The 27,857-nt window shown below is 30.1% G+C and overlaps 5 protein-coding genes across 11 annotated transcripts; 2 read left to right on the top strand and 3 right to left on the bottom strand.

Moving 5' to 3' along the window:
• The first annotated feature begins 30 nt into the window (after window positions 1-30).
• On the top strand, window positions 31-20,822 carry LOC111420612 (ras-related and estrogen-regulated growth inhibitor-like). Of its 2 annotated transcripts, XM_023053635.2 has the most exons (4): window positions 31-194; window positions 16,805-16,921; window positions 16,987-17,441; window positions 17,495-20,822. In XM_023053635.2, the coding sequence occupies exons 2-4, from the start codon at window positions 16,816-16,818 to the stop codon at window positions 17,903-17,905; spliced, it is 972 nt and encodes a 323-aa protein (XP_022909403.2). In that variant the 5' UTR covers window positions 31-194; window positions 16,805-16,815; the 3' UTR covers window positions 17,906-20,822. The 2 variants fall into 2 exon arrangements, with proteins under 2 accessions (XP_022909403.2, XP_071055611.1); XM_071199510.1 differs by lacking the exon at window positions 31-194 and having other exon boundaries at window positions 15,898-16,921.
• Window positions 5,491-7,314, bottom strand: LOC111420611 (alpha-amylase-like). The gene is made up of 3 exons (XM_023053634.2): window positions 6,947-7,314; window positions 6,736-6,881; window positions 5,491-6,684 (listed from the first exon to the last, which is right to left on the bottom strand). The coding sequence occupies exons 1-3, from the start codon at window positions 7,118-7,120 to the stop codon at window positions 5,523-5,525; spliced, it is 1,482 nt and encodes a 493-aa protein (XP_022909402.2). The 5' UTR covers window positions 7,121-7,314; the 3' UTR covers window positions 5,491-5,522.
• On the bottom strand, window positions 9,990-11,768 carry LOC111420608 (alpha-amylase A-like). The gene is made up of 3 exons (XM_023053626.2): window positions 11,541-11,768; window positions 11,242-11,387; window positions 9,990-11,192 (listed from the first exon to the last, which is right to left on the bottom strand). Exons 1-3 carry the CDS (start codon window positions 11,712-11,714, stop codon window positions 10,031-10,033), a joined length of 1,482 nt encoding a protein of 493 aa, XP_022909394.1. The 5' UTR covers window positions 11,715-11,768; the 3' UTR covers window positions 9,990-10,030.
• Window positions 20,812-26,858, top strand: LOC111420610 (cytochrome P450 4d2-like). 2 transcript variants are annotated; one of them, XM_023053633.2, is made up of 7 exons: window positions 20,812-21,156; window positions 21,214-21,591; window positions 21,650-22,005; window positions 22,059-22,127; window positions 22,181-22,352; window positions 22,404-22,589; window positions 22,644-26,858. In XM_023053633.2, the coding sequence occupies exons 1-7, from the start codon at window positions 21,015-21,017 to the stop codon at window positions 22,799-22,801; spliced, it is 1,461 nt and encodes a 486-aa protein (XP_022909401.2). In that variant the 5' UTR covers window positions 20,812-21,014; the 3' UTR covers window positions 22,802-26,858. The 2 variants fall into 2 exon arrangements, with proteins under 2 accessions (XP_022909401.2, XP_071055610.1); XM_071199509.1 differs by having other exon boundaries at window positions 22,404-26,858.
• Window positions 21,748-26,498, bottom strand: LOC139428883 (potassium/sodium hyperpolarization-activated cyclic nucleotide-gated channel 1-like). Of its 5 annotated transcripts, none has more exons than XM_071199507.1 (5): window positions 24,355-26,498; window positions 23,912-24,044; window positions 23,823-23,862; window positions 23,571-23,726; window positions 21,748-23,504 (listed from the first exon to the last, which is right to left on the bottom strand). In XM_071199507.1, exon 1 carries the CDS (start codon window positions 26,496-26,498, stop codon window positions 24,825-24,827), a length of 1,674 nt encoding a protein of 557 aa, XP_071055608.1. In that variant the 3' UTR covers window positions 21,748-23,504; window positions 23,571-23,726; window positions 23,823-23,862; window positions 23,912-24,044; window positions 24,355-24,824. The 5 variants fall into 5 exon arrangements, with proteins under 5 accessions (XP_071055608.1, XP_071055607.1, XP_071055606.1 ...); XM_071199506.1 differs by having other exon boundaries at window positions 23,571-23,741; window positions 23,823-23,847; XM_071199505.1 differs by having other exon boundaries at window positions 23,823-23,847.
• Window positions 26,859-27,857: the final 999 nt, after the last annotated feature.

Below are 27,857 nucleotides of genomic sequence, written 5' to 3'. Positions count from 1 at the left end.
GTACGCAGTTTTCATCGCGCCTTTACCACAATCGGTTTTGCTTTGGGGAAAATCGAATATTTATAAATATAACAATAATTGTGATTTATTTTTAGTCTTATTTATTTTCTTTTTAAATTTTATTATTATAATTATTATTGTTTTTTTGGGTTGTTTGTGTCATTAAAAATAATTTTGTGGTGATAACATTGAAGGTGAGTACAGAAGAAAGATAAAAAAAGAAATAATGATTGCCATCGTTAACGGTTTCTTTGAAAATTGAAAACTTATGTAATAAATTTGTCAACACTTTTTGTTTCAACCTTGCTTATTTTTATTTTATTTTCGATTAAGGCCAATTAAGCCAATTCTTTGTGATGTTTAGAAACATCTTGTTCTTGTTGCCACCTGTGTTTGCTTTACTACCGCCATAACGCGAATGAAAAATAAACATTTCCCATTAAAACCGATTTTTATAAGAGCAAGAAAAAATAAGAAACGTCGCGCTGCATTCAATTTACCTCAGAATTACCAAACTTCACGGCCTTGTGCAGCCGTTACCAGATGGAAATGCAATAAATGGTTTACATATTCGGAAAGAACTGACCTTTGACTATCTTATTCCGAGTTTTCGTCCGTCAATATCTGTAGGCGTCTGTAAAAAAAACGCTCCTGAAAAAGAGCCTACAGTTGGCAACAAACTTTACCTTTGATTTTCCATCTACTTTTCGGACAGATATTTTTGTTATTTATAAAGCTAGCGAAAAACTAAGTACACGGTTGGAAAGCTTGCTCTTTTCTCTATCATAAACCGAGTTTTCGTCCGCCGATATGTTGATAATAAGAGCAAGAAAAAATAAGAAACGTCGCGCTGCATTCAATTTACCTCAAAATTATCAAACTTCACGGCTTTATGCAGCCGTTACCAGATGGAAATGCAACAAATGGTTTACATATTCGGAAAGAGCTGACCTTGGACTATCTTATTCCGAGTTTTCGTCCGTCAATATCTGTCGGCGTCTGTAAAAAAAACGCTCCTGAAAAAGAGCCTACAGTTGGCAACAAACTTTACCTTTGAATTTCCATCTACTTTTCGGACAGATATCTTTGTTATTTATAACGCTAGCGAAAAACTAAGTACACGGCTGGAAAGCTTGCTCTTTTCTCTATCTTAAACCGAGTTTTCGTCCGCCGATATGTTGATAATAAGAGCAAGAAAAAATAAGAAACGTCTCGCTGCATTCAAATTACCTCAAAATTATCAAACTTCACGGCCTTGTGCAGCCGTTGCCAGATGGAAATTCAACAAATGGTTTACATATTCGGAAAGAGCTGACCTTGGACTATCTTATTCCGAGTTTTCATCAATATCTGTCGGCGTCTGTAAAAAAAACGCTCCTGAAAAAGAGCCTACAGTTGGCAACAAACTTTACCTTTGAATTTCCATCTACTTTTCGGACAGATATCTTTGTTATTTATAACGCTAGCGAAAAACTAAGTACACGGTTGGAAAGCTTGCTCTTTTCTCTATCTTAAACCGAGTTTTCGTCCGCCGATATGTTGATAATAAGAGCAAGAAAAAATAAGAAACGTCTCGCTGCATTAAAATTACCTCAAAATTATCAAACTTCACGGCCTTGTGCAGCCGTTACCAGATGGAAATGCAACAAATGGTTTACATATTCGGAAAGAGCTGACCTTAGACTATCTTATTCCGAGTTTTCGTCCGTCAATATCTGTCGGCGTCTGTAAAAAAACGCTCCTGAAAAAGAGCCTACAGTTGGCAACAAACTTTACCTTTGAATTTCCATCTACTTTTCGGACAGATATCTTTGTTATTTATAACGCTAGCGGAAAACTAAGTACACGGTTGGAAAGCTTGCTCTTTTCTCTATCTTAAACCGAGTTTCGTAGTAGGTAGGTTGATAACGGCTGCACACAGCCTAAGTGGAGCAATTTTGAGGTGATTTAAATGCAGTGTGTCGTTTCTTATTTTTTTCTGCTCTTATTATTAATATATCGGCGGACGAAAACATGGTTTAAGATATAGAAAAGACCAAGCTTTCCAACCGTGTGCTTAGTTTTTCGCTATCTTTCTAGATAACGAAAATGTTGGCCCGAAAAGTAGACGAAAATACAAGGGAAAAGTTTGTTGCTGGGCTGAAAAACGATTGTGCAAACGTGTGATTGAGATGTGTTATATACCGATGAAAAGAGCAGAAAATTTCCCATAAGATGAATATAGTTCTAGAATTTTCTCCCCTTCATATAAGAGAGTTATTGACCCAAGCGTGGCTTACCCGCGGCAAAAATTCGAGGTTTAGGTAGTTCATAGTCAGAAAAAAGGATTGTGTAAACGTGTGATCACGGTGTTTCACACATCGTTGGAAAGAGCAGGAAATTTCCCATAAGCTGAATATAGTTGTAGAGTTTTCTCCCTGTCAAATAGGAAAGTTATTAGTGCAAGAAATATTTGCGTGTTTTCATCGGTAGGGGCTTTTTCAGGTGCGTTTTGCTTACAGACGCTGATAGATATTGGCGAACGAAAACTCGGAATAAGATAGTCCAAAGTCAGCTCTTTCCGAATATGTAGGCCATTTATTGAATTTCCATCTGGTAACGGTTTCACAAGGACGTGAAGTTTGGTAATTCTGAGGTAAATTGAATGCAGCGCGACGTTTCTTATTTTTTCTTGCTCTTATTATCAACATATCGGATATATATATTATGATAGAGAAAAGTCCAAGCTTTCCAACCGTGTGGTTAGTTTTTCGCTATCTTTCTAGATAACAAAGATATGGGCCCTAGAAGTAGGTGGAAATATAAACGAAAAAGTTTGTTGAGAATTTATATATTTTTTTTTAATTACCGTTACATTTATTAAATAAATTCCGATCGGTTTATTTAAATAAAATTGGGTCAATAACCTGTGCACATAAAATATGTAAAATGTAAAATATTCGTATAAAATAATTTGTATATGGACTTATTCATCAAAATCTGCGTGATTATTTTATGAAATAAAAGCTTTAAAAGAGAATTAAGCGAAACAAAGTAACAAAAGCTTTTGTCTGCAAAGTACTTAAAACATTTAAAAATGTAACTTTTAAATATGCATTCTTATAAGTTTATAAATATTCGTATTTTTAATTTTGGAAACATCAATTTCGTTCTGCTGCTATTTTATTAAATAGATTTAATCCGAAAAAAGTCTAATTTTAAAATATTGTTGTAAATTAGGGAAAAAGTAAACGAACCCTAGTTTAAATGGGCGGAGGCACAGACCCATTAATAATTTCAATTAAAACGTCAGTTTATGCGAAAGTGGTCATATTTCATGCAGCTACCTGTTGGCCTTTTTGCCTTACTACGTAAACAATGTACGTTACTCGACTACCGCATTCTAATATTGCAACTCCACAAGTTTGCTTTAATAACTACCAGTAATTTTAATTGCCAATCGAAAACACTAACCGTTCTAGCGTGACAACTTAAAAGGGTGATATTGATTGAATCCTAAAAGGAATTGAAATTAAAAAAATCTGTGGGGCATGAAAGGGTGGATAAGCTGGGTTCTACGTATTACCACCAAGTTAAATATGTTGAGAGAATCTCTCTGACCGATAGAACGGGGATAAGCCCTTGAAACTGGCCTCTGTAAACAGGAAGTTAAAAGACCTTGACAATTATTTGATGAAACGTTCCTCACGAATTGACTGCAAATTTACATAAGCAAATATCTCGACGAGAAATGATCAAAAGTTTTCATTATAATAAAATAGGAATAAAACTAGTAGAAGCATGAACACGCTAATTGCGAAAGAATTTTTTTTGTGTAATTATAGCAAAAAAGAAAGCTTAATTCTTAAATTACCACCCTCACTTAGAGATTCCACAGAAACTATTTTAAAAATAATAACGAAGAAGTAAGAAGTAATACTTTTTTAAATTTATTTTGTACATCATGTACAGGGTGGTTCAAATTCGATGTCCGAATAGGCTAACTCGAAAACTATAAGAGTTAGAAAAAAAGTAGCTTACATGTCATGATCTCGTTTTTCGAGAAACTGTTAATGCCGAAAACCTCATAGCGCTATCGTCTTTTGTTTTTCCCCTAGAGGCCAAAATTGAAAATATCGTAAAACCAATAAGTGCAATTATCTTGGTTATTATTATAGGTGCAGTATTATAACTACGACATTATATGGACACTTTTTTACAGAGAATTTCATGACATAGTCAAAAAAAATTTTTCGGTTTTAGATTTTGAGATATCATGAGAATTTTCGTTTTTTTAAATGGAAACAACCACTGATTATTCGCTTATTAAATTAGTTATTTTTTTCTGATTACAAAAATATAGGGTTCGACAGGTCTATTTCTTATTGTTTTAGAATAAAGCTAAAAATAAACTTTTTTTATAAAATTTCCATCTAGTGTCGTCGAGGAAATTAAATTTACAGTTTCCTGTAAGTTACGGGGCGGTAGGTAAAATCTAAAAAGTTAACAATTAAATACGAAGATACCTTCTGGTATTTAAAAACAAATAATTTTTTACTATATAACATTCTAATATGTCAAACTTTTTAAAATTTTCGTAATTGATCTTAAACGATTTTTAAAGTGACACTTCTGAAAATTTTTGAATACAAACAAATCTTGCTATGTTTATTTGAATTAAAAAAAACATGAGCGCCATCTATCGATAATTTATTAAGTCATTTAAAAATAATATTAAATCGTAATAAAAAATGTGAAATAATGCAATCTATTCCAATTTTTATGTAAAACATAATATATAAATTAAACAGTTCAACAAATATATTGTTTCAAATATCAGAAATATGTTTTTTTCTAATTTTTAGTTATAGAACCGTAATTTACAGGAAACTGTAAATTTAATTTCTTCGACGACACTAAGAGAAAAGTTTATTTTTAGTTTTATTCTAAAACAATAAGAAATAAACCTGTCAAACCCTATATTTTTGTAATCAGAAAAAAATAACGAATTTATTAAGCGAATAATCAGTGGTTGTTTCCATTTAAAAAAACCAAAATTGTGATAATATCTCAAAATCTAAAACCGACAATTCATCAAATTCTCTGTAAAAAAGTGTCCATATAATGTCTTAGTTATAATACTCCACCTATAATAATAACCAAGATAATTATATTTACGGGTTTTACGATATTTTCAATTTCGGCCTCTAGCGGAAATACAAAAGACGATAGCGCTATGAGGTTTTCGGCATTAGCAGTTTCTCGAAAAACGAGATCATGACATCTCAGCTACTTTTCTTCTAACTCTTATAGTTTTCGAGTTAGCCTATTCAGACATCGAATTTGAACCACCCTGTATATTGATGTTCTTTCAGATAAAATTTCATGTCAGAAAAAAGATATAGATGTAAAAAAAACTACACAAAACGCTGCATATCCAGAAATTAAGTTATGATCAATCCTTATAGACCGCCTTTTATGATCTTTACTGCTAGAAAAGATTAGTCAAAAGACTCATAAAGTGTTATTAATAAAAATCATATTTACAGCTTAGCATTAATATGAATAGCCAAAACGCCATCATCTTCATTTTCTTCCAAACTAATATAACCGATACCTCCATCTCCAACATTAACGATTTTACCAGTACATTTCCCATTAACAAGTTCTCCGCTAATAACATCGCAATATATTCCCGCCGGAAGACAAGTTTGCATATCTTGATTGATATTTCCACCATTTGTAAAGGCAACAAAACCTTTTCCACCTCTACAAAAAGCAATTTGTTGGGCTCCGTTACTCCACCAGTCGTTTAATTCGGTTCCTTTTACGGCGATTCTAAATCCAACCATGTTATAAATTTGTCTCCATCTGTGTTCGCAAACCCATCCGTTGGTGCAAGTGTTGTCGGAGTTAATTCCTGGTGAGATTATGTTTCCGTTTTCATCAGCTGGTGGTCCAGCATCGGTGTCATCAAAAGCAAAGCTGGACATAACTCTTGTTGTTCCAAACGGATGGGCTAACATAAACGCGATTGCCATTTTATATTGTTTCGGTACTTTGTAAGTTAAAATGTCTGCTCCTCTAGCACCGTGCCCTCTTTGGTTATCATGGTTATCGACGAAAATAAAGGCGACATCGCTAGGAAGAAATCCCCAACCGATTCCCCAGTTAATCAAAGAACTTAACTGCTTATTCCCTCTGAAAACACTTCCAATTTCAGCAGAATGCTTAAATTCAGTTACAGCACCAATATGTATGTATTCATTGGCAGAGATAGCTTCACCACCTAAATCGATAACTTCTTGATAAACATACGGTCTTGTTTCGGAAGGAAAATCATAATCAATATTTAAATTATTAACCCTTCCCAATATTACTTCTATATCTTTAGGCCACATATGTTTAGCAGCATCGATTCTAAATCCAGCAACTCCCAAATTTACGAGTTTATTCAAAAAATCAACCATTTTTCCTCTTACGTATTCATTTCCTTGATTCAAATCTTTCAATTCGACCAATTCGCAATTTCTGACATTTTCAGCGTTTTTGTAATCTGTTATGGCACAATCAGAATTAAAATGGGTTGAATCATATGGAACAGCAGGGTAACTTTTTGTTGATGAATCTGCACTATTTCCAGCAGTTCCAGTTATATGGCCCCAATTTCCTGTCATGTGATTCAAAACAACATCAACATAAATTCTAAAAAGAACACAATTAAACTAAAAATAAAACCAAAACTTGATTTATTACCTAACTCCAACTGCGTTACATCTTTTTGTCATATCTGCAAATTCAGATTCTCCACCAGATCTTGTACCAAAATTGTAACTGATGGGTTGATAACGTTCCCACCATGGTCTATTATTAATTATGGCATTTTCGCTTACAGGAGATAACTAAAAAATGAAATAAAGAATGACGAAGATTTTATTTATTTTTATCATCATTTCTTTATTTTTACCTGCACACCTCCGTAACCTTTATGTTGCAAAAATCGCTCACATTCATCTGCAACGTCTAAAAACTTCCACTCAAACAGATGCACAATCGTATCCCGATTATCCCACATGTTCGTATTGAATTGGCATTGTGCCAATGTGGCAATTGCGAAAATTACAATAAATAAGCGTAACATCACTACATCGATAAGTTTTGTTGAAAATTATGTTCAAAATTTCCACATAACTATTCTCCTTTTACACCTTTCCTCAGCTACCTTCAGTGATATCAAATAAAATCAAGTTACGGATAATCACTACTTCAGCTTGATAGAAATATGATGAATAAAATTTTATTAAATGCGAATTTCGTGGAAAACGTGAACTCTGACGATACTAACAGAAACAAGTACTAAACATTATTAAAAATTAATGATGTATTTTAAATAGAATGCGAGTAATTATGTATTTTCTTTTAATACAATAATAATACATAATTAGTTTAACTTTGCATTCTATAACTATATTATTATACCTTGTGGTTCCATTATTTCGATAAGGTTTTACACTGCGTGAGTAAAGCTCTATTAGAAAATATACCCTTCAATAGCTAAAAGCTTTCTAATGCTGCTGTGTCTACTAAAAAATAATTTACAGTCTATAACAAGGTTTAAATTAATATGATTAGTATGATTTTTTCAATTTCACGCTTTTTTGATATAACTTCGATAATTTTTGAACATGCATTACTGTACATAAAGAACGATAACAAAGAGAATTATGAAAACTAATAAATAATTTTAGGCACACTAAAACTAGATTAAATTTGCTTTAAATTCCATTTTATCTCATTACAATATCTTAATCGGTTCTTGAGATATGATTTTTAAAATTTTTCGTTTTTTCGATACAATCTCGATAATTTTCGAATATGCATCATTGTACATAAAGAACGATAACAAAGAGAATTATGAAAACTAAGAAATAATTTTAGGCACACTAAAACTAGATTAAATTTGCTTTAAATTCCATTTTATCTCATTACAATATCTTAATCGGTTCTTGAGATATGATTTTTTAAATTTCACGCTTTTTCGATACAATCTCAATAATTTTTGAATATGCATCACTGTACATAAAGAACGATAACAAAGAGATTTATGAAAACTAAGAAATAATTTTAGGCACACTAAAACTAGATTAAATTTGCTTTAAATTCCATTTTATCTCATTACAATATCTTAATCGGTTCTTGAGATATGATTTTTAAAATTTTTCGTTTTTTCGATACAATCTCGATGATTTTCGAATATGCACCATTGTACATAAAAAACGATAACAAAGAGATTTATGAAAACTAAGAAATAATTTTAGGCACACTAAAACTAGATTAAATTTGCTTTAAATTCCATTTTATCTCATTACAATATCTTAATCGGTTCTTGAGATATGATTTTTAAAATTTTTCGCTTTTTCGATACAACCTCGATAATTTTTGAATATGCACCATAGTACATAAAGAACGATAACAAAGAGATTTATGAAAACTAAGAAATAATTTGAGGCACACTAAAACTAAATTAAATTTGCTTTAAAATCCATTTTGTCGTATTGCAATATCTCAATCGGTTCTTGAGATATGATTTTTTAAATTTCACGCTTTTTCGATACAACCTCGATAATTTTCGAATATGCACCATTGTACATAAAGAACGATAACAAAGAGATTTGTAGAAACTAAGAAATAATTTTAGGCACACTAAAACTAGATTAAATTTGCTTTAAATTCCATTTTATCTCATTACAATATCTTAATCGGTTCTTGAGATATGATTTTTAAAATTTTTCGCTTTTTCGATACAACCTCGATGATTTTCGAATATGCACCATTGTACATAAAGAACGATAACAAAGAGATTTATGAAAACTAAGAAATAATTTTAGGCACACTAAAACTAGATTAAATTTGCTTTAAATTCCATTTTATCTCATTACAATACCTTAATCGGTTCTTGAAATATGATTTTTAAAATTTTTCACTTTTTCGATACAATCTCGATAATTTTCGAATATGCACCATTGTACATAAAGAACGATAACAAAGAGATTTATGAAAACTAAGAAATAATTTTAGGCACACTAAAACTAGATTAAATTTGCTTTAAATTCCATTTTATCTCATTACAATATCTTAATCGGTTCTTGAGATATGATTTTTAAAATTTTTCACTTTTTCGATACAACCTCGATAATTTTCGAATATGCACCATTGTACATAAAGAACGATAACAAAGAGATTTATGAAAACTAAGAAATAATTTTAGGCACACTAAAACTAGATTAAATTTGCTTTAAATTCCATTTTATCTCATTACAATATCTTAATCGGTTCTTGAGATATGATTTTTAAAATTTTTCGCTTTTTTGATACAACCTCGATAATTTTCGAATATGCACAATTGTACATAAAGAACGATAACAAAGAGATTTATGAAAACTAAGAAATAATTTTAGGCACACTAAAACTAGATTAAATTTGCTTTAAATTCCATTTTATCTCATTACAATATCTTAATCGGTTCTTGAGATATGATTTTTAAAATTTTTCGCTTTTTCGATACAACCTCGATAATTTTTGAATATGCATCATTGTACATAAAGAACGATAACAAAGAGATTTATGAAAACTAAGAAATAATTTTAGGCACACTAAAACTAGATTAAATTTGCTTTAAGATCCATTTTATCTCATTACAATATCTTAATCGGTTCTTAAGATATGATTTTTAAAATTTTTTGCTTTTTCGATACAATCTCGATAATTTTCGAATATGCATCATTGTACATAAAGAACGATAACAAAGAGATTTGTAGAAACTAAGAAATAATTTTAGGCACACTAAAACTAGATTAAATTTGCTTTAAGATCCATCTTGTCTCATTGCAATATCTCAATCGGTTCTTGAGATACGATTTTTTAAATTTCTTACTTTGTCGATGTATTGGTCTTGTAATATAATAAGTATATACAAATTTTCTGCTATAAGAGTAATAAAATGAAATTCCTTTAATTCTTCATAAATCAAAATCGTCTTTATTAATCAAATTTACAATTTAGCATTAACATGAATAGCCAGAACGCCATCATCTTCATTTTCTTCCAAACTAACGTAACCCATACCTCCATCTCCAACATTAACGGTTTTGCCAGTACATTGACCATCAACAAGTCCTCCGCTAATAACATCACAATAAGTTCCCGCAGGAAGACAAGTTTGCATATCTTGATTGATACTTCCACCATTTGTGAAGGCAACAAAACCTTTTCCACCTCTACAAAAAGCAATTTGTTGGGCTCCGTTACTCCACCAGTCGTTTAATTCGGTTCCTTTTACGGCATTTCTAAATCCAACCATGTTATAAATTTGTCTCCATCTGTGTTCGCAAACCCATCCGTTGGAGCAAGTGTCGTCGTAGTTAATTCCTGGTGAGATTATGTTTCCGTTGCCATCAGCTGGTGGTCCAGCATCGGTGTCATCAAAAGCAAAGCTGGACATAACTCTTGTTGTTCCAAACGGATGGGCTAACATAAATGCAATTGCCATTTTATATTGTTTCGAATCTTTGTAAGTTAAAATGTCTGCTCCTCCAGCACCGTGCCCCCTTTGGTTATCATGGTTATCGACGAAAATAAAGGCAACATCGCTGGGAAGGAATCCCCATCCGGTTCCCCAGTTATTCAAATAAGTTAATTGGTCTTTTCCTCTAAAAACTCTTCCAATTTCAGCAGAATGTTTAAATTCAGTTACAGCACCGATATGTGTATATTCTTTGGCAGAGATACCTTCACCACCTAAATCGATAACTTCTTGATAAACATACGGTCTAGCTCCGGAAGGAAAACCATAATCGGTATTTAAATTATTAACCCTTCCTAGTATAACTTCTAAATCTCCTGGCCACATATGTTTAGCAGCATCAATTCTAAATCCAGCAACTCCCAAATTTACGAGTTTATTTAAGAAATCTACCATTTTCCCTCTAACGTATTCACTTCCTTGATGAAGATCCCTTAAACCAACCAATTCGCAATTTCTTACATTTTCGGCATTATTATAATCCGTTATGGCACAATCAGAATTAAAATCGGGGGCACTATATGGTACAGCAGGGTAACTTTTTATAGCTGAATCTGCGGTACTTCCAGCCGTTCCTGTTATTTGACCCCAATTTCCGGTCATATGATTCAAAATTACATCAACGTAAATTCTGAAAATAAAACAATCAAAAAAAATCTTTGATGAAATTGATTTCTTACCTAACTCCAACTGCGTTGCATCTCTTTGTCATATCTGCAAATTCAGATTCCCCACCAGATCTTGTACCAAAATTGTAACTGATGGGTTGATAACGTTCCCACCATGGTCTTTTGTCAACTATGGCGTTTTCACTTACAGGAGATAACTAAAAAATTAAATACAATTTAATTAAAGAAGAATTAAATACTATTAGTATTGCAAATTCTAATTATTCGGATTATTAACTTTAATTAAAACGACTTAGCATAAACCTTTATAAATCAAAATATATATTTACTAATTATTGTTATATTTATACCTGTACACCACCGTAACCTTTATGTTGCAAAAACCGTTCGCATTCATCTGCAACATCCGAAAATTTCCATTCAAATAGATGCACCATCGTATCTCGATTATCCCACATATTCGTATTGAATTGGCATTGTGCCAATGTAGCAAGGGCGCAAACTACAATAAGTAATCGTAACATCACTGCATTTACAAAACTTTTTCAAGAATGTGGAAATGTTCTCTACAATACTCGTTTTATACCATCCATGTTCTATTTTCAATGATATCGGTTTTATATTAGAGATTTATCAGTTAAGTGGCCGGTAAAACTCAAAAGAAAATCGGTTTCGGATGATGGCCACTCCAAGTTGATAGAAAATTTAATTAAAAGCAAATTTTGACGAAGACATGAACACTGATGGTTATTAACCGTGCCATGTAGTGTTAAATTTTTAAAAATTATGCGTTTTAAGTAATTAGTTGTTTTTTTTTAGTATTTTTTAAATAGTTTATTTTTGTTATTCATAAACACATTATAGTTACATTGTTATTGCACCACATCGATAAAGGTTTTGAGAGGTAATTGAACATTTTTAATTTTATTTTTAAGTGACGCATCATTATGTAATTAATTTTTATTTATAAAATAAACTTATTAACCCTTTGTGTCCCAAGAAGTCAAACATTTTGAAACTTTGTGACAGAATTAAAACGCTATCAAAATGCACTCAGTAAAGGCCTTTGGAATAAAATTTTAGCAAAATATGCAATCCCCCTATTTTCGCATAATCTAAGTGTCAAAAAAGATGCTAATTCAAAAATTCCTGGAAAGCGTGTTTATTGAAATTAAGAAATAAAACTTATTTATAATTGAAGCTTAAAGCTTTCTGTTTAAATTGATGTATAACAATCGATAGGTTGAATTAGAAAAATATTGAGAAAAAGAGTGTTAACTAACATTTTCGAATAACCTAAAAGTGTCAAAAAAGATGCTAATTTAAAAATTCCTGGAAGCCGTATTTATTGAAATTAAAGAATGAGACTTATTCTAAATTAAAGCTCAAAGCTTTCTTTTTAAAATGATGTATAATAATTGTTGGGTTGGATTGGAAAAATATTGACAAAAAACATGTTGAAACAAAACTTACATTTTCGTATAACCTAAGAGTGCCAAAAAAGATGCTAATTTAAAAATTCCTGGAAGTCGTATTTATTGAAATTAGGGAATGAGACTTATTCTATATCAAAGCTCAAAGCTTTCTCTTTAAAATGATGTATAATAAATAATAACTGTTGGGTTGGATTGGAAAAATATAGAGAATAAAAAATGTTGAAACAAAACTTATATTTTCGAATAACCTAAAAGTGTCAAAAAAGATGCTAATTTAAAAATTCCTGGAAGTCGTATTTATTGAAATTAGGGAATGAGCCTTATTTTAAATTAAAGCTCAAAGCTTTCTCTTTAAAATGATGTATAATAATTGCTGGGTTGGATTGGAAAAATATTAAAAAAAAAACATGTTGAAACAAAACTTACATTTTCGTATAACCTAAAAGTGTCAAAAAAGATGCAAATTTAAAAATTCCTGGAAGTCGTATTTATTGAAATTAGGGAATGAGCCTTATTTTAAATTAAAGCTCAAAGCTTTCTCTTTAAAATGATGTATAATAATTGTTGGGTTGGATTGGAAAAATATTAAAAAAAAAACATGTTGAAACAAAACTTACATTTTCGTATAACCTAAAAGTGTCAAAAAAGATGCAAATTTAAAAATTCCTGGAAGCCGTATTTATTGATATTAAGGAATGAGCCTTATTTTAAATTAAAGCTCAAAGCTTTCTCTTTAAAATGATGTATAATAACTGTTGGGTTGGATTGGAAAAATATAGAGAACAAAAAATGTTGAAACAAAACTTATATTTTCGAATAACCTAAAAGTGTCAAAAAAGATGCTAATTTAAAAATTCCTGGAAGCCGTATTTATTGATATTAAGGAATGAGACTTATTCTATATCAAAGCTCAAAGCTTTCTCTTTAAAATGATGTATAATAAATAATAACTGTTGGGTTGGATTGGAAAAATATAGAGAACAAAAAATATTGAAACAAAACTTATATTTTCGAATAACCTAAAAGTGTCAAAAAAGATGCTAATTTAAAAATTCCTGTAAGCCGTATTTATTGAAATTAAGGAATGAAACTTATTTTAAATTAAAGCTCAAAGCTTTCTCTTTAAAATGATGTATAATAACTGTTGGGTTGGATTGGAAAAATATTAAAAAAAAAACATGTTGAAACAAAACTTACATTTTCGTATAACCTAAAAGTGTCAAAAAAGATGCAAATTTAAAAATTCCTGGAAGCCGTATTTATTGATATTAAGGAATGAGACTTATTCTATATCAAAGCTCAAAGCTTTCTCTTTAAAATGATGTATAATAAATAATAACTGTTGGGTTGGATTGGCAAAATATAGAGAACAAAAAATGTTGAAACAAAACTTATATTTTCGAATAACCTAAAAGTGTCAAAAAAGATGCTAATTTAAAAATTCCTGGAAGTCGTATTTATTGAAATTAGGGAATGAGCCTTATTTTAAATTAAAGCTCAAAGCTTTCTCTTTAAAATGATGTATAATAATTGTTGGGTTGGATTGGAAAAATATTAAAAAAAAAACATGTTGAAACAAAACTTACATTTTCGTATAACCTAAAAGTGTCAAAAAAGATGCAAATTTAAAAATTCCTGGAAGCCGTATTTATTGATATTAAGGAATGAGACTTATTCTATATCAAAGCTCAAAGCTTTCTCTTTAAAATGATGTATAATAACTGTTGGGTTGGATTGGAAAAATATAGAGAACAAAAAATGTTGAAACTAAACTTATATTTTCGAATAACCTAAAAGTGTCAAAAAAGATGCTAATTTAAAAATTCCTGGAAGTCGTATTTATTGAAATTAGGGAATGAGCCTTATTTTAAATTAAAGCTCAAAGCTTTCTCTTTAAAATGATGTATAATAACTGTTGGGTTGGATTGGAAAAATATAGAGAACAAAAAATGTTGAAACAAAACTTACATTTTCGTATAACCTAAAAGTGTCAAAAAAGATGCAAATTTAAAAATTCCTGGAAGCCGTATTTATTGATATTAAGGAATGAGACTTATTCTATATCAAAGCTCAAAGCTTTCTCTTTAAAATGATGTATAATAACTGTTGGGTTGGATTGGAAAAATATAGAGAACAAAAAATGTTGAAACAAAACTTACATTTTCGAATAACCTAAAAGTGTCAAAAAAGATGCTAATTTAAAAATTCCTGGAAGTCGTATTTATTGAAATTAGGGAATGAAACTTATTTTAAATTAAAGCTCAAAGCTTTCTCTTTAAAATGATGTATAATAATTGTTGGGTTGGATTGGAAAAATATTAAAAAAAAAACATGTTGAAACAAAACTTACATTTTCGTATAACCTAAAAGGGTCAAAAAAGATGCTAATTTAAAAATTCTTTGAAGCCATGTTTATTGAAATTAAGGAATAAGACTTATTTTAAATTTAAGCTAAGAAGAATCTAAGAAATACCTTTTTGAACAACAAAATTCAACAGCACCACTTTTCACTAAACTTCTAACCTCACATCTGGATGAATAAGTTTAAAGTGTACCTAAAAATCCTACAGTGCGGATTGCGACTTTTTTATACAGATTCTTTCTTGTATAGTAGAAAGTACCGACAGCTCTAAATGCGCCGAATAGATAACTACAGTTTAAAATGAGTGTTAAAAAATTACCGGTACTTTAAAGTACCGTCGGGGCACAAAGGGTTAATATCTTCATCTTTAACATCAACTTTATTCAACTTAGATTTTAACTTACTTTTGTCTGGTTATGTAGTTTTCTATAAACTTGATTCTTTCTTTCTGTTACCTCGATGCATTCTTCGTCTAACCAGTATCTAAATCAAATCCTAAAACTTTTTCTGTCGCCTCACAGATAACATTTTTAAATGTGTTACAAGCATTTTGACACTTTTGACTATTCCCAAGCTTCAGATTTACGTTCTCTTTGTATGATCTATTTCTGTTGTGATCTTTAAGGTTTTTCAGCTTGAATTCCTCATGTTTTGCGCTGTTATCTTTGTAACATTCGTAATCTTATTCACCACCAGACAGTGGTCAAAATCGATGTTAATACTTTTGACATCTATTACGTCAGAATGATCTCATAAGAATATAAATAATTGAGTGTACCCCACATTAATAAGATATTAATTGTTTTTAAAACAAAATAAAAATGAATACTAATTATATATTTGTTGATAAGGTTTAAATAACTTTTTAAGTGGTCATTTTCGTTTATTTTCTCGAGTGTCTATTAACTAATTGGTTTTTATTGACTTATCTATTGCAATAATTAAAATTGAAACATCTATAAATCTTTTCACTCTCAATAAAATCTTGAAAATAACGATGTTTTTACTCAACAAAGTTGCGCTTTTCAATAAACCGTCATCTCAAGTACTTTTATATTTACCAATAAACGGTGTCTGCGTATAACTCACGTTTCAATCGTATCATATCGCTTTTCAGGAAGCTTAAAATTTGCTTTTTTGTCGAGTGTCGATGAAATGCCGAAGCCATATTGAAAATTAAACGCACCCTTTCGCATATTAAACATTCTAAATATGTCAAATCAAATCGAGATTTAAATTTCTATTTAAAAAATTAGATTCGATTACAATTTTTTTTTTTAGGAATTTATTTGTTACAACTTTCAATCAACGACGTTTCCACGGGCAATAAATTTTCTAGTCACCAATAATCAGGTCTCACGGGAAAGCATGATAAATTGCCTGGGGTGTAAAGTTAACTGCAAAACTTCCCTGGGGAATTGCTAAGAAACCATCTTCTAAGAAATTACCATCTAAAAAGCATCAAACAAAAAAAAAATTGAGAGCGAATCTTCATTTCATTCCGTTTTAGTTAGGTTTATTTATTTTGCCATTTTATTATTATTTTTTTTTGTATCGTAGCCCTAAAGGAAGGTTAATCTCTTCTATTTTACTCACCCTAGAAATATTAAACTGTAGTCGAATTGTTATTCCGGTCCGGATTCTAATCTCGTCCTTCGTAATTAAACTTAGACAGAATATTAATTGCAGGGGACACTCGATTGAGCTTGAAAACCCGAACCAGGACATGTTTCGACGTGACATGATGAATAAATTAAACCTTGTTTTTCGATAATTTACGTTAAAACAAATTAAAATCATTTATTTTTAATTTTAGATTCAATCAACATGAATGCAACATCACCTAGATCTTCTTTAGTTAAATTAGGACTTTGTCCCCGACAAAAAACTTTAAAAGTTATGGTTTTAGGACAAGCCGGAGTTGGAAAATCAGGTTTAAATCTTTTAACTCAATCTTTACTTTTTAATTTAATTTAATTTAATTTAATTTAATTTTAGCTATGGTTGTTAGATTTATTACAAGACGTTACATCGGTGAATATGACCCAACATTGGAAAAAGTCTACAATTTTCATACCGTTATAGACAACGAAATGGTTTATTTCGAGATTTTAGATACTGCGGGACAAATCGAACAAGAAAGCGGCGAATGTTTAACTTTAGAGGCCAATATAAGATGGGCAGAAGCTTTTATCTTGATGTATTCGGTGACCGATAAATGCTCATTCGACGAATGTTACCGTTTGAAATTCTTGATAAACTACAACAAACGTCGAAAAAGATTAGGAAGTGCTTCAAAAGAGGGTATTACCGAAGTTCCCGTCGTTTTAGTCGGAAATAAAATCGATCAAATCGACGATCGGATGGTTACGCTGGAGGAAGGTCAAAAAAGAAGTAAAGAAATCGGTTGTGTTTGTTTTCATGAAATTTCTGTTCGAGAAAGTATAGATCAAGTAAAAATTTTAATGAAATATTTCTAAAAAATTTCTTAATTTTTTTCTTTTAGGTTTTTGCTGTTTTCAGAGACGTTTGTCGTTTTTGGCGCGTACAAAACAAGAATCCTTTAAAGTTAAAACGGAGCGGGAGCGACAACAAAGATCCAATTTCACCCGATACGATTCGTCTTTTATGTTCAGCGACGGTTTCACCCAGTGGTTTCTTCCCAAGCCCTTCTAAACCCGGCCTTTTGAATCGACGTTGGACGGAGGTTGAAGTTGAAGAGAACGACACCAAAGACAGCGCTTTGAGTCCTTCTGAAGCTCCGTTCCGAGAACGAGCTTCAACAGACGGACATCTCCAAAAGACGTGGAGATGGAGGTATCCACCACCTAGTACGAGTCAACAAGGATTTTATCCAACTGCACGTGCAGATAGACGAATGAGTATATCGATGAGAGGAGATAACGCAAGTTATTAAAAAAAAATTGTTTACGAATCGAGCTTTAAAAAGAAAATAATTATGTGTTCCACTCATAATATTGATATTGTTGTAAACACTTTAAAATTTCTTGATGTGATATACAATTTATCCACTACTCCTTTAAAAATTAGGAGCCAAATTCAAATTTGATTTAAGACTAAACATTAAAATTGAATTTTGTGCTTCTATTTTTAAATAAAGTAACCTATTATTTAAGTTTATACATAATTAATAAGGGGAAAGCATTGGACGCGATATTTTGATGTTTAAATGGACATATATGCATGCGAAAAAAGAAGATTGTTGTCAATAAATGTGATATTGTATAATAGCATCCCACGTTCATCTCTAATTTAAATGCAATTTTGCATTCAATACACACAATTGCTAATATTAAAGGTTCATGAAGCATATTGTAACAGGTTGTACCTGGTATTGCTAATATTATTCAGTGATTTCTAATTATTTTCAAAGTTCTTCAAGATTTCAAACCATTTATCACATTTTGGCGATAAAAGATTTCTTCTTTCGACATATCCTTATTGATGCTTCAATTACTATGAGTTAATATATCTTCATCTATTCAAAAATGAATCAGGAAATTACAAAGAGCAATTAATAAAGATAATTTAGAATTGAAAACTCATAATCAAATTTTAATTCATCTTATGACCAGCTGTATAATGTTTACCACCAAAAATTGAGGTTATGTACATTTGACAAGAACTGTCAACCTAAAAATGAACGAATTTAACCTGTACTGATTAACAACGTTTTAAAAGTAATAAAACAAATTAATAATAAGTAATTGAAGTTAAAAGAAGTTGAGTTTAAAATTGTATTTTTGTGGAAAATCCATCAAGCATAGAATTAAGATATGAGAATAATACAATGTAGAAATAATAATCACAAATTTCTGACATATCCTTATTGATGCTTCAATTACTATGGGTTATATCTTCATCTATTCAAAAATGTTATTTTAAAGGGAATTACAAATTGCAATTAATATATTTTAGCATTTAAAACTCATAATCAAGTTTTAATTCATCTTATGACCAGCTGCATAATGTTTACCACCAAAAATTGAGGTTATGTACATTTGACAAGAACTGTCAACCTAAAAATGAACGAATTTAACCTGTACTGATTAACAATGTTTTAAAATTAATAAAACAAATTAATAATAAGTAATTGAAGTTAAAAGAAGTCGAGTGTAAAATTGTATTTTTCTGGAAAACCCATCAAGCATGGAATTAAGATATGAGAATAATATAATGGGGAAATAATAATCACAAATTTCTGACATATCCTTATTGATGCTTCAATTACTATGGGTTATATCTTCATCTATTCAAAAATGTTATTTTAAAGGGAATTACAAATTGCAATTAATATATCAATAAGGATATGTCGAAAGAAGAAATCTTTTATCGCCAAAAAGAAGCATAAAATGTGATAAACGGTTTGAAATCTTGAAGAACTTTGAAAATAATTAGAAATCACTGAATAATATTAGCAATACCAGGTACAACCTGTTACAATATGCTTCATGAACCTTTAATATTAGCAATTGTGTGTATTGAATGCAAAATTGCATTTAAATTAGAGATGAACGTGGGATGGTTCCTAACGAATCCGATTTTTTCACTAAATTTGATATTTGTAGATATGAAATGTATGATTTATATAAAGAATTGATGAAGAATTGCAATTTATAATATATTTTAGAATTTAAAACTCGTAATCAAGTTTTAATTCATCTTATGACCAGCTGAATAACTTTTACCACCAAAAATTGAGGTTATGTACATTTGACAAGAACTGTCAACCTAAAAATGAACGAATTTAACCTGTACTGATTAACAATGTTTTAAAATTAACAAAACAAATTAATAATAAGTAATTGAAGTTAAAAGAAGTTGAGTGTAAAATTGAATTTTTCTGGAAAACCCATCAAGCATGGAATTAAGATATGAGAATAATATAATGGGGAAATAATAATCACAAATTTCTGACATATCCTTATTGATGCTTCAATTACTATGGGTTATATCTTCATCTATTCAAAAATGTTATTTTAAAGGGAATTACAAATTGCAATTAATATATTTTAGAATTTAAAACTCATAATCAAGTTTTAATTCATCTTATGACCAGCTGTATAATGTTTACCAACAAAAATTGAGGTTGTGTACATTTGACAAGAACTGTCAACCTAAAAAATGAGCGAATTTAACCTGTACTGATTAACAAAGTTTTAAAATTAACAAAACAAATTAATAATAAGTAATTGAAGTTAAAAAAAGTTGAGTGTAAAATTGAATTTTTCTGGAAAACCCATCAAGCATGGAATTAAGATATGAGAATAATATAATGGAGAAATAATAATCACAAATTTCTGACATATCCTTATTGATGCTTCAATTACTATGGGTTATATCTTCATCTATTCAAAAATGTTATTTTAAAGGGAATTACAAATTGCAATTAATACATTTTAGAATTTAAAACTCATAATCAAGTTTTAATTCATCTTATGACCAGCTGTATAATGTTTACCATCAAAAATTGAGGTTATGTACATTTGACAAGAACTGTCAACCTAAAAATGAACGAATTTAACCTGTACTGATTAACAATGTTTTAAAATTAACAAAACAAATTAATAATAAGTAATTGAAGTTAAAAGAAGTTGAGTGTAAAATTGCATTTTTTCCGCCATTAATTCAAGCATGGAATTAAGATATGAGAATAATACAATGTGGAAATAATAATCATAAATTAAAAAAAAAAATTTAATTGCAACTTATCTTCGCCACGTGTTTGATAAATGACTACAAATCAATAATTATATGTTATTTTTTACTTTGTAATTCAAATTAACTTATCACAAATAAATTGAGTAAATTAATTTGGTTTAAGTATTCATGTATAAAATTCCATAAATTTTATTCCTTTTTATGTTATATTAAAATACAACCACGTCCACTAATTTTTTATACTCAAGGTCGATAAAAAAAAACATTTAAATAAATCAGCATTGCTTTAAAACATCCAGTTCATAGTTCAATGTTAAACAAGTTTTATCATTTTACTTAATAAAATGATTCTTCTTTTGATCATTTTTTCGCCTTTAATTTACTGGATATTAACATTTTTAATTTACGAAAGGCATTTATATAAATTTCCAGGTCCAACTCCATGGCCAATAATTGGGAATGCTTTAGAATTTGGTACAACAACCAGTAAGTGTTAATAACACAATTATTAAAAGAATTGTTTTAATTTATACATTTTTTAAGAAATAATGACTACTTTAGCACGATATCGAAAGAAATATAACGGTAATTTTCGAATTTATATGGGTTATGACCCGATGGTAGTGATAATAGAACCCAAAGCAGCCGAATTCTTTTTAACAAATACTCAATTAGATAAATCAAGGCATTATAAATTTTCTTATAACTGGTTAAGAAACGGTTTATTAGTTAGTAATGGTAAATACTGGAAGAATCGACGACGAATTTTAACTCCAGCTTTTCATTTTAACATCTTAAAAGATTACGTGAAAATTTTCGATACTGTCAGTGATGTTTTAATTGAAAAATTAAAACCAAAAGTTAATGAAATTGTTGATATATTCCCTCTGTCTAAATTAACATCTTTAGATATTATTTGCGGTTTGTATTGTTTTAGATAATTTTCTCTCAAAATTATAATTTTTTCAAACTCTTTTAGAAGCTGCAATGGGGTCTTCTGTAAATGCTTTAAAACAATCTGGTTCTTCTTACGTTAAAAGCGTTGAAGAAATGGGGAAAGTAATAATACAAAGAATATTTAGTGCTTTACATAGTATTGATTTTATTTACAAATTTACAAATACTGCAAAAAATGAAAAGAAGATATTACGCGTTATTCATAATCACAGCGAATCCATTATTTCAACGAGAAAGAAAGAATTTGCGAGTAACAACGTTTCGAGTAAAACAAAGAAAAAGCAAGCTTTTCTCGATTTATTATTAACATACTCTATGGAAGGTGAAAATTTAAGTGAAAGGGATATTCAAGAAGAAGTGGACACTTTTATGTTTGCTGTAATTATTAAAATCGTTTTTTTTTTGGTATTAACAATATCATTCTTTTTAAGGGCCATGATACAACAGCAACATCATTTGCTTTTACTTTGTATTGTCTTAGTAAAAACGAAAGAGTTCAAGTAAAAATTAATTTAACTTAACAAAATTTATAAATATGATTACCTAATTTTAGAATAAAATCATTGAAGAGCTTGACGAAATATACAAAGATGATCCAAATAGACCAACAACATACCAAGATTTACAAGACATGAAATATTTAGATTTAGTACTTAAAGAATCTTTGCGAATGTTCCCATCCGTTCCATTTCATTTCAGACAAGTCACCGAAGAATTATCATTCAGTAAATAATTAATTAATTATTTAAATAATTATTTATGAATAACCTTTTTAGATGGAATTACATACCCTAAAGGTACAACAATTATGATTTACAATTTAGGAATGCATCTTGACGAAAATTACTTTAAAAATCCGCACGATTTTTACCCGGAAAGATTTGACAGCGAAAATGACGATGTAAAAACGAGAGGCAGCTTTTCTTACATCCCTTTTAGTGCAGGACCGCGAAATTGTATTGGTAATGGAAAAGAAATGTATTTAAAAAGAGAATTCTTAAAAAAAAATATTTTAGGTCAAAGATTTGCAATTCTTCAACTTAAATCGTCCGTTTCTAAAGTAATGAGACACTTTAGATTATTACCATGCAAAGATCATCAGCTAGTTTTAGCCAATGAAACTGTTATGGTGTCTCATACTGGAACACCAGTACATCTTGTTGCTAGAAATTAATTTTTTATGGATGTTTTTTTAATATAATCGTATTTTGTAGCTGATTTTATAAAATTAAATACTTATCATAATTTTATTATATGAAAACCTTTTCCAGTCGTCCAATGCCTTTATCATTATGTATTGCCAAACACCTCTACCAGTTACTTTAGACTTGAATTATTATGTCCATGTTTTGTTTGGAACTAACAGCCTTCGGGGCTATTGTTACTATTAAAAGTAAACCATACAATGCTGTGTTTAATAATTAACAACTTTGACGTTGAAAGGGTAAATATTGTAATACATAATATAACCGAATCAAGTCATGCATTATTTTTTTCAATCTTACATATATTGAGTATTAATCGTAGGTGAGGTTACGAATAATGATTATAAAAATTTGCTTTTATATTAATAAAATGTTGTAAATATTTTAGAATTCATTATGTATTGTTGACCGTTTACGTTTTTTTATTGTATTTAATCCATATAAAGTCAATACGAAGTAATTTTGTAGAATTTTGACAGTAACATAACCTCAAATTCTATTTTTCATTAATTTCTTATTGTAATTCATGTTTGTCCGGTTGAAACTATTGAAAACGATAATCTTAGCATGTCAAGAACGAAAACCATCCATCATGTGGGAGTTTTGATGAAGAATGGACGAAAATCCATAGATTAATTATTTGAATATATTTTTGAAGCTGGACGTTGAAATCTAAAAGAAAATGTTCCGAAATCAGCACAAACAAAGTTATAACAACAAAACGACAAAATTTCATACATAAATATTGTTAAAATAGAAATTTCAATAATTTTTGATAAAATTTAATTGGTGACATTTGACATTTCAAAGTTGGCCATAATGGAGACATTTAAATAACAAATTTCAAGTTGAAGAATTTAACCAATCAGAAGATGTTATTTAAAACGTTCTAGCCTTAAACAAAGAAAACTGGTAGATTTTAGTGTGATTTCGAATGTAACTAGGAGCGCACGCCAATTTTGTACCAAAACTAAACAAAAATTAGGTTACCTGTCAATCACCATTGTGACATAACCTCAAAAATAATAAACTGATTATTTTAGTTGAATAAGAAGATTATTTGAATTAAAATTACTCACCTTTAATAATAAACATGAAAATTAACTAGTTCCTGATCCAATTAATCCAGTATACCATTCCGAAGAATCAAGAATCTTTGTTACCGATTCCTTTTGAAGAGTCCAAGTTTCCTTATCCGAGAACTTCAGTAATCTACAAGATTAAGCTAAGTGATAATTTTCAATTTCATTATTCGTTGTTTTTATTTTAATTTTCATTTCAAATTTCACTTACCTAAAATACGATTAATTTGAGTTATAATTTTGTTTGGTTATGTTATTACAATTTCATTACGTATGATTAAATTATTAAAACTGGTTAATTAATTTACTTCGTATTAACCACAAGTAAGATAATATTATTAATTATTTCAATGAGAGTTTTGTTAAAATTTACTTATTTATTTTTATACTCGTTTACTCAAGCATTGAACCCACAAATAACCCTGAAGTCTCACACTTACCTGAGTCATTTGACAAATTGACAACGTTGTATTTTTTTTATTGTTTATTTATTTGAATTAATTAAAATAATGTCACTATATGCCATCACATATTAATTGGCGCCCAACGTGGGGCCAATAAAAAACAAAATCAAGTCAATTAAAATATATCACCTCAATATCATATTTAAATGGTTCTAAATAATGAACCATTTTTTAACAGGCTGTTGGTGATTGGTATCTCCAAGAAATCGTTGATATGGATGGTGATGAAAGCTCAAAAAAATGTGGAGTTACAGATTTACAATCGATAATAAAAAATGTAATGTGACAATAACCGGTTTGAGAATTTTCAATGAAACCGGGGCTAATGCTAAAGTTGAAAAGTATAAAGTAAAGGATAATTAAAAGGAAAGACGGAAAAGCAATTCAAAATGCTTGGAAGATCGGAATCTATTATGACAATTGGTCGACATTGTATCTTTGTAAATTTATAATTCGTATAAAGATTTCTTAAAATAAAAAACACCTTCTGGGGTTCGCATATCATAAAATTCTTCAGGTCGATATCTCCCGTGTTGCGTTTGAACAACTTGTGACATTCTTTTCTTGGAAATCGCCATTGTTTTCCGATAAAGATCCGGATAGGTTTTAATCGCAGACAGAAAACATTTTCTAGACAAAACGTAGAGATCACAATAATCAACAGCAATAACTGTGGCAACTCTCGACGTATGTTTCATAATCATGCAAACTTCTCCGAAATTACCACCGTTTGAAATGTGGCAAATTTCTTTACCGCCTGGTGTATAAACAGCAACCATTCCTGATGAAATAAAATACATACAATCTCCAATATCCCCTGCCCTTGTTATGATATCGTTGGGTAAATAAATTTCTTCTTCCATTAACCCCGTGAGCATGGTGATAACTGAAAATGGCATATCTTTTAAAATGTCGACGTTTTCCAGGAGTCGTTCACAAATGTGGGAATTAATTTCGGACCTTAAAGTAGTCGATAAGGTTTGTAGAATTTCAGATTCACGATAATAACTTTTTTGAAATTTAAAATCGAAATAATCTTGGCACTTTGATGCGATTGATGGTGGTACTTGCTTATTACGCACGTAATTATGTAATTGAATGTTTTTGTCGTTATACTTATTTTCACTGGTTTTGTGTTTTTCGACTAATTGAAGAATTTGTGAAATAAAGTACATTTGCAAAACAACTCCGACCGCTAAAGCCGCCAATTCGAACGGTAAAAGAATCAAACTTTTCGTCGGATAATGATCGATCAGGAAAAAGAAGTCGAAAACTTCCACGAAACATATCACCAAGTTTGTGTTTAGATAATTTTCGTCGTCCGGGTTAATCAACCATTCCTCTTCAGATTCTCTTGCTAAAACAAACAAAACGCCCGTCGCCCACAACAGTAATAAAAACGTGATTAATAACAATTTAAACATCTTAAATCGAAAGATGCTGTATTGATAAAATTCGCGTAATCGGTTCATGTAAACAGTCAATGTGAAAATTCTAAGGATTTTTATGATATTCATAAATCTAATCGAATTTGTTCCAGATATGTTTGATGTGGAATCGGTTGATTGGGATTCCATAAAGACACTCATAATATCCGAGTTAATTAACGGCAAAAAATCTGTGAGGAATCTACCTTTTAGATATTTCATGGCTACCTTTTTCTGTGACAATATAATTTTCTTGGTTTTATCATCCAAATAACCACTTTGAAATCCGATTAATATATCTATAAAACACAATATGTCTAATGTTATACGCAGAACCAACACTCCACTCGTAACATGTTCCCAACACAACACGATTGGGACGATTATCAACATGAGCGTTATCGCGATGATCATCATAAACTCCCAGTAACATTTCATCGAACTGAATGGGTGTATCATGTAATAATGATCTTCCAAGTGAATTATTTTCTCTCTGCGAATGTTAAATGTCGACTTTAGGTACATTTTACTACGCGGATTTGACTCCCAAACCATTGTTTGTCTCTTAATCCATCTCCTAAACATTACAAAATATCCACCGGAAATGTATCGCACCAATATATCTTCTTCTTGGGGAAGTGTACAGTTATGATTTGAAACATCCGTAACAGATTTTCTTGCACGTAAAGGCATCTTTTATTAATTTTTTTGACTTTTCAACGATCAAATTGTTCAATACTCCTTGATTCCTTTATATCCCTCTATATTTATTAGATCTGATATAATCTTGGTTGCCTACATTAAAGGTTTGTAAAACTATTAAATACATTTTTGACTATACATTGAAATTACAATACAAATAAAACAAAATTTACCATTCTTAAAAACCATTTATTAAAAAAAATCTATATAACATGATGGTAGTTATCTTGAATCAAGTACCATTGGCGTTCTTATACGTGATGTTGAAGTCGTTTATAGACTCCATATCGGACAGAATCCTCAATACAAGGAACGATAAGTTCCTTGCACGTATGCTCAAAGGGAGCACCCCCTTCCCTTAACATAAAAGTGGGATACGTTAGTAGGATACAGAGAGCTTCTTTAAGCAACGATATGTGGTCTCATGTCGCAATTATGGATAATCTTTGGTACATTTGTTGTGAGTAAGGTACGCGAGCGTCAAGAAGAAATCACCGAAATGATAACTTAACGACGCTCGTGTAGACCCTCCCATCTGCGATGGACACCCGGCCTAAGCATGGGCTGACCCAAAATCCCGACCAACATTATTAAAGTGGTATTGAAATTTCTATGACTGGCGGCTCAAAATAGACGATTAAATGTAATGTTCCAAACTGAGAGAAAAATAATTATAATTAAGTAAAAATAAAAACGAAAACAACTTACTTTTGGAATGGTATATGTGGTATATGTGAACAGCTAACTTCTCCCAGTGAGAGTCAACTGCTGACAATTCATATCCTTTGTTACTTATTTATAGTAGAGACCCCTCTCTTTTTGCGGTATTTATTAATGTAACGTCAAATCCTTTGTTAATAATATTCTTATCATGTGCGTTATAAATTTATCGCGTTTATTAATCATGAATTTCAAATGCTTTTGTTAAAACTGTTAGTAAACAAAATAAAAATCTTTAGTTTATAATTATTAATTGACATCTTGTTGTCTATATAATACACTTGAACTCAAAAGTAGATAAATGAGGTATTCCCAGTAATACTATACTCTCTTTGTCACTACAGATAAACTCAGGGTATTCCCCGAGTTGTCTATACGATGTATGTATAAATCTTCTGATTTTTTTTGTAATCAGAAAAAAATAACGAATTTAATAAGCGAATAATCAGTGGTCGTTTCCATTTAAAAAAACGAAAGTTGTTTGACTACCTCATCAAATTCTCTGTAAAAAAGTGTCCATATAATGTCTTAGTTATAATACTGCACCTATAATAATAACCAAGATAATTGCACTTGCACTAAGGGAAAAAGTCTTCCAGTTTCTAACTCCCAGCATTTTTGGACTTTCTT

The sequence above is a fragment of the Onthophagus taurus genome, chromosome 10 (genome assembly GCF_036711975.1).
Source record: "Onthophagus taurus isolate NC chromosome 10, IU_Otau_3.0, whole genome shotgun sequence".
NCBI classification, from domain to species: domain Eukaryota; kingdom Metazoa; phylum Arthropoda; class Insecta; order Coleoptera; family Scarabaeidae; genus Onthophagus; species Onthophagus taurus.
The sequence above is the reverse complement of the archived record's forward strand: the minus strand, read 5'-3'. Positions and strand labels throughout refer to the sequence as shown.

Bases quoted from the DNA above. Each gene is read 5' to 3' on its own strand.
- LOC111420611 (XM_023053634.2), bottom strand. From the start codon at position 7,120: ATGTTACGCTTATTTATTGTAATTTTCGCAATTGCCACATTGGCACAA. The intron at 6,882-6,946 runs GTAAAAATAAAG...TTCATTTTTTAG, and splicing joins AAGGTTACGGAGGTGTGCAG to TTATCTCCTGTAAGCGAAAA. The intron at 6,685-6,735 runs GTAATAAATCAA...TGTTCTTTTTAG, and splicing joins TGTAACGCAGTTGGAGTTAG to AATTTATGTTGATGTTGTTT.
- LOC111420610 (XM_071199509.1), top strand. From the start codon at position 21,015: ATGATTCTTCTTTTGATCATTTTTTCGCCTTTAATTTACTGGATATTA. The intron at 22,128-22,180 runs GTAAAAATTAAT...ACCTAATTTTAG, and splicing joins GTAAAAACGAAAGAGTTCAA to AATAAAATCATTGAAGAGCT. The intron at 22,353-22,403 runs GTAAATAATTAA...TAACCTTTTTAG, and splicing joins CACCGAAGAATTATCATTCA to ATGGAATTACATACCCTAAA.
- LOC111420608 (XM_023053626.2), bottom strand. From the start codon at position 11,714: ATGTTACGATTACTTATTGTAGTTTGCGCCCTTGCTACATTGGCACAA. The intron at 11,388-11,540 runs GTATAAATATAA...TTAATTTTTTAG, and splicing joins AAGGTTACGGTGGTGTACAG to TTATCTCCTGTAAGTGAAAA. The intron at 11,193-11,241 runs GTAAGAAATCAA...TTTTATTTTCAG, and splicing joins TGCAACGCAGTTGGAGTTAG to AATTTACGTTGATGTAATTT.
- LOC139428883 (XM_071199507.1), bottom strand. From the start codon at position 26,498: ATGCCTTTACGTGCAAGAAAATCTGTTACGGATGTTTCAAATCATAAC.
- LOC111420612 (XM_023053635.2), top strand. From the start codon at position 16,816: ATGAATGCAACATCACCTAGATCTTCTTTAGTTAAATTAGGACTTTGT. The intron at 16,922-16,986 runs GTTTAAATCTTT...ATTTAATTTTAG, and splicing joins AGCCGGAGTTGGAAAATCAG to CTATGGTTGTTAGATTTATT. The intron at 17,442-17,494 runs GTAAAAATTTTA...TTTTTCTTTTAG, and splicing joins TTCGAGAAAGTATAGATCAA to GTTTTTGCTGTTTTCAGAGA.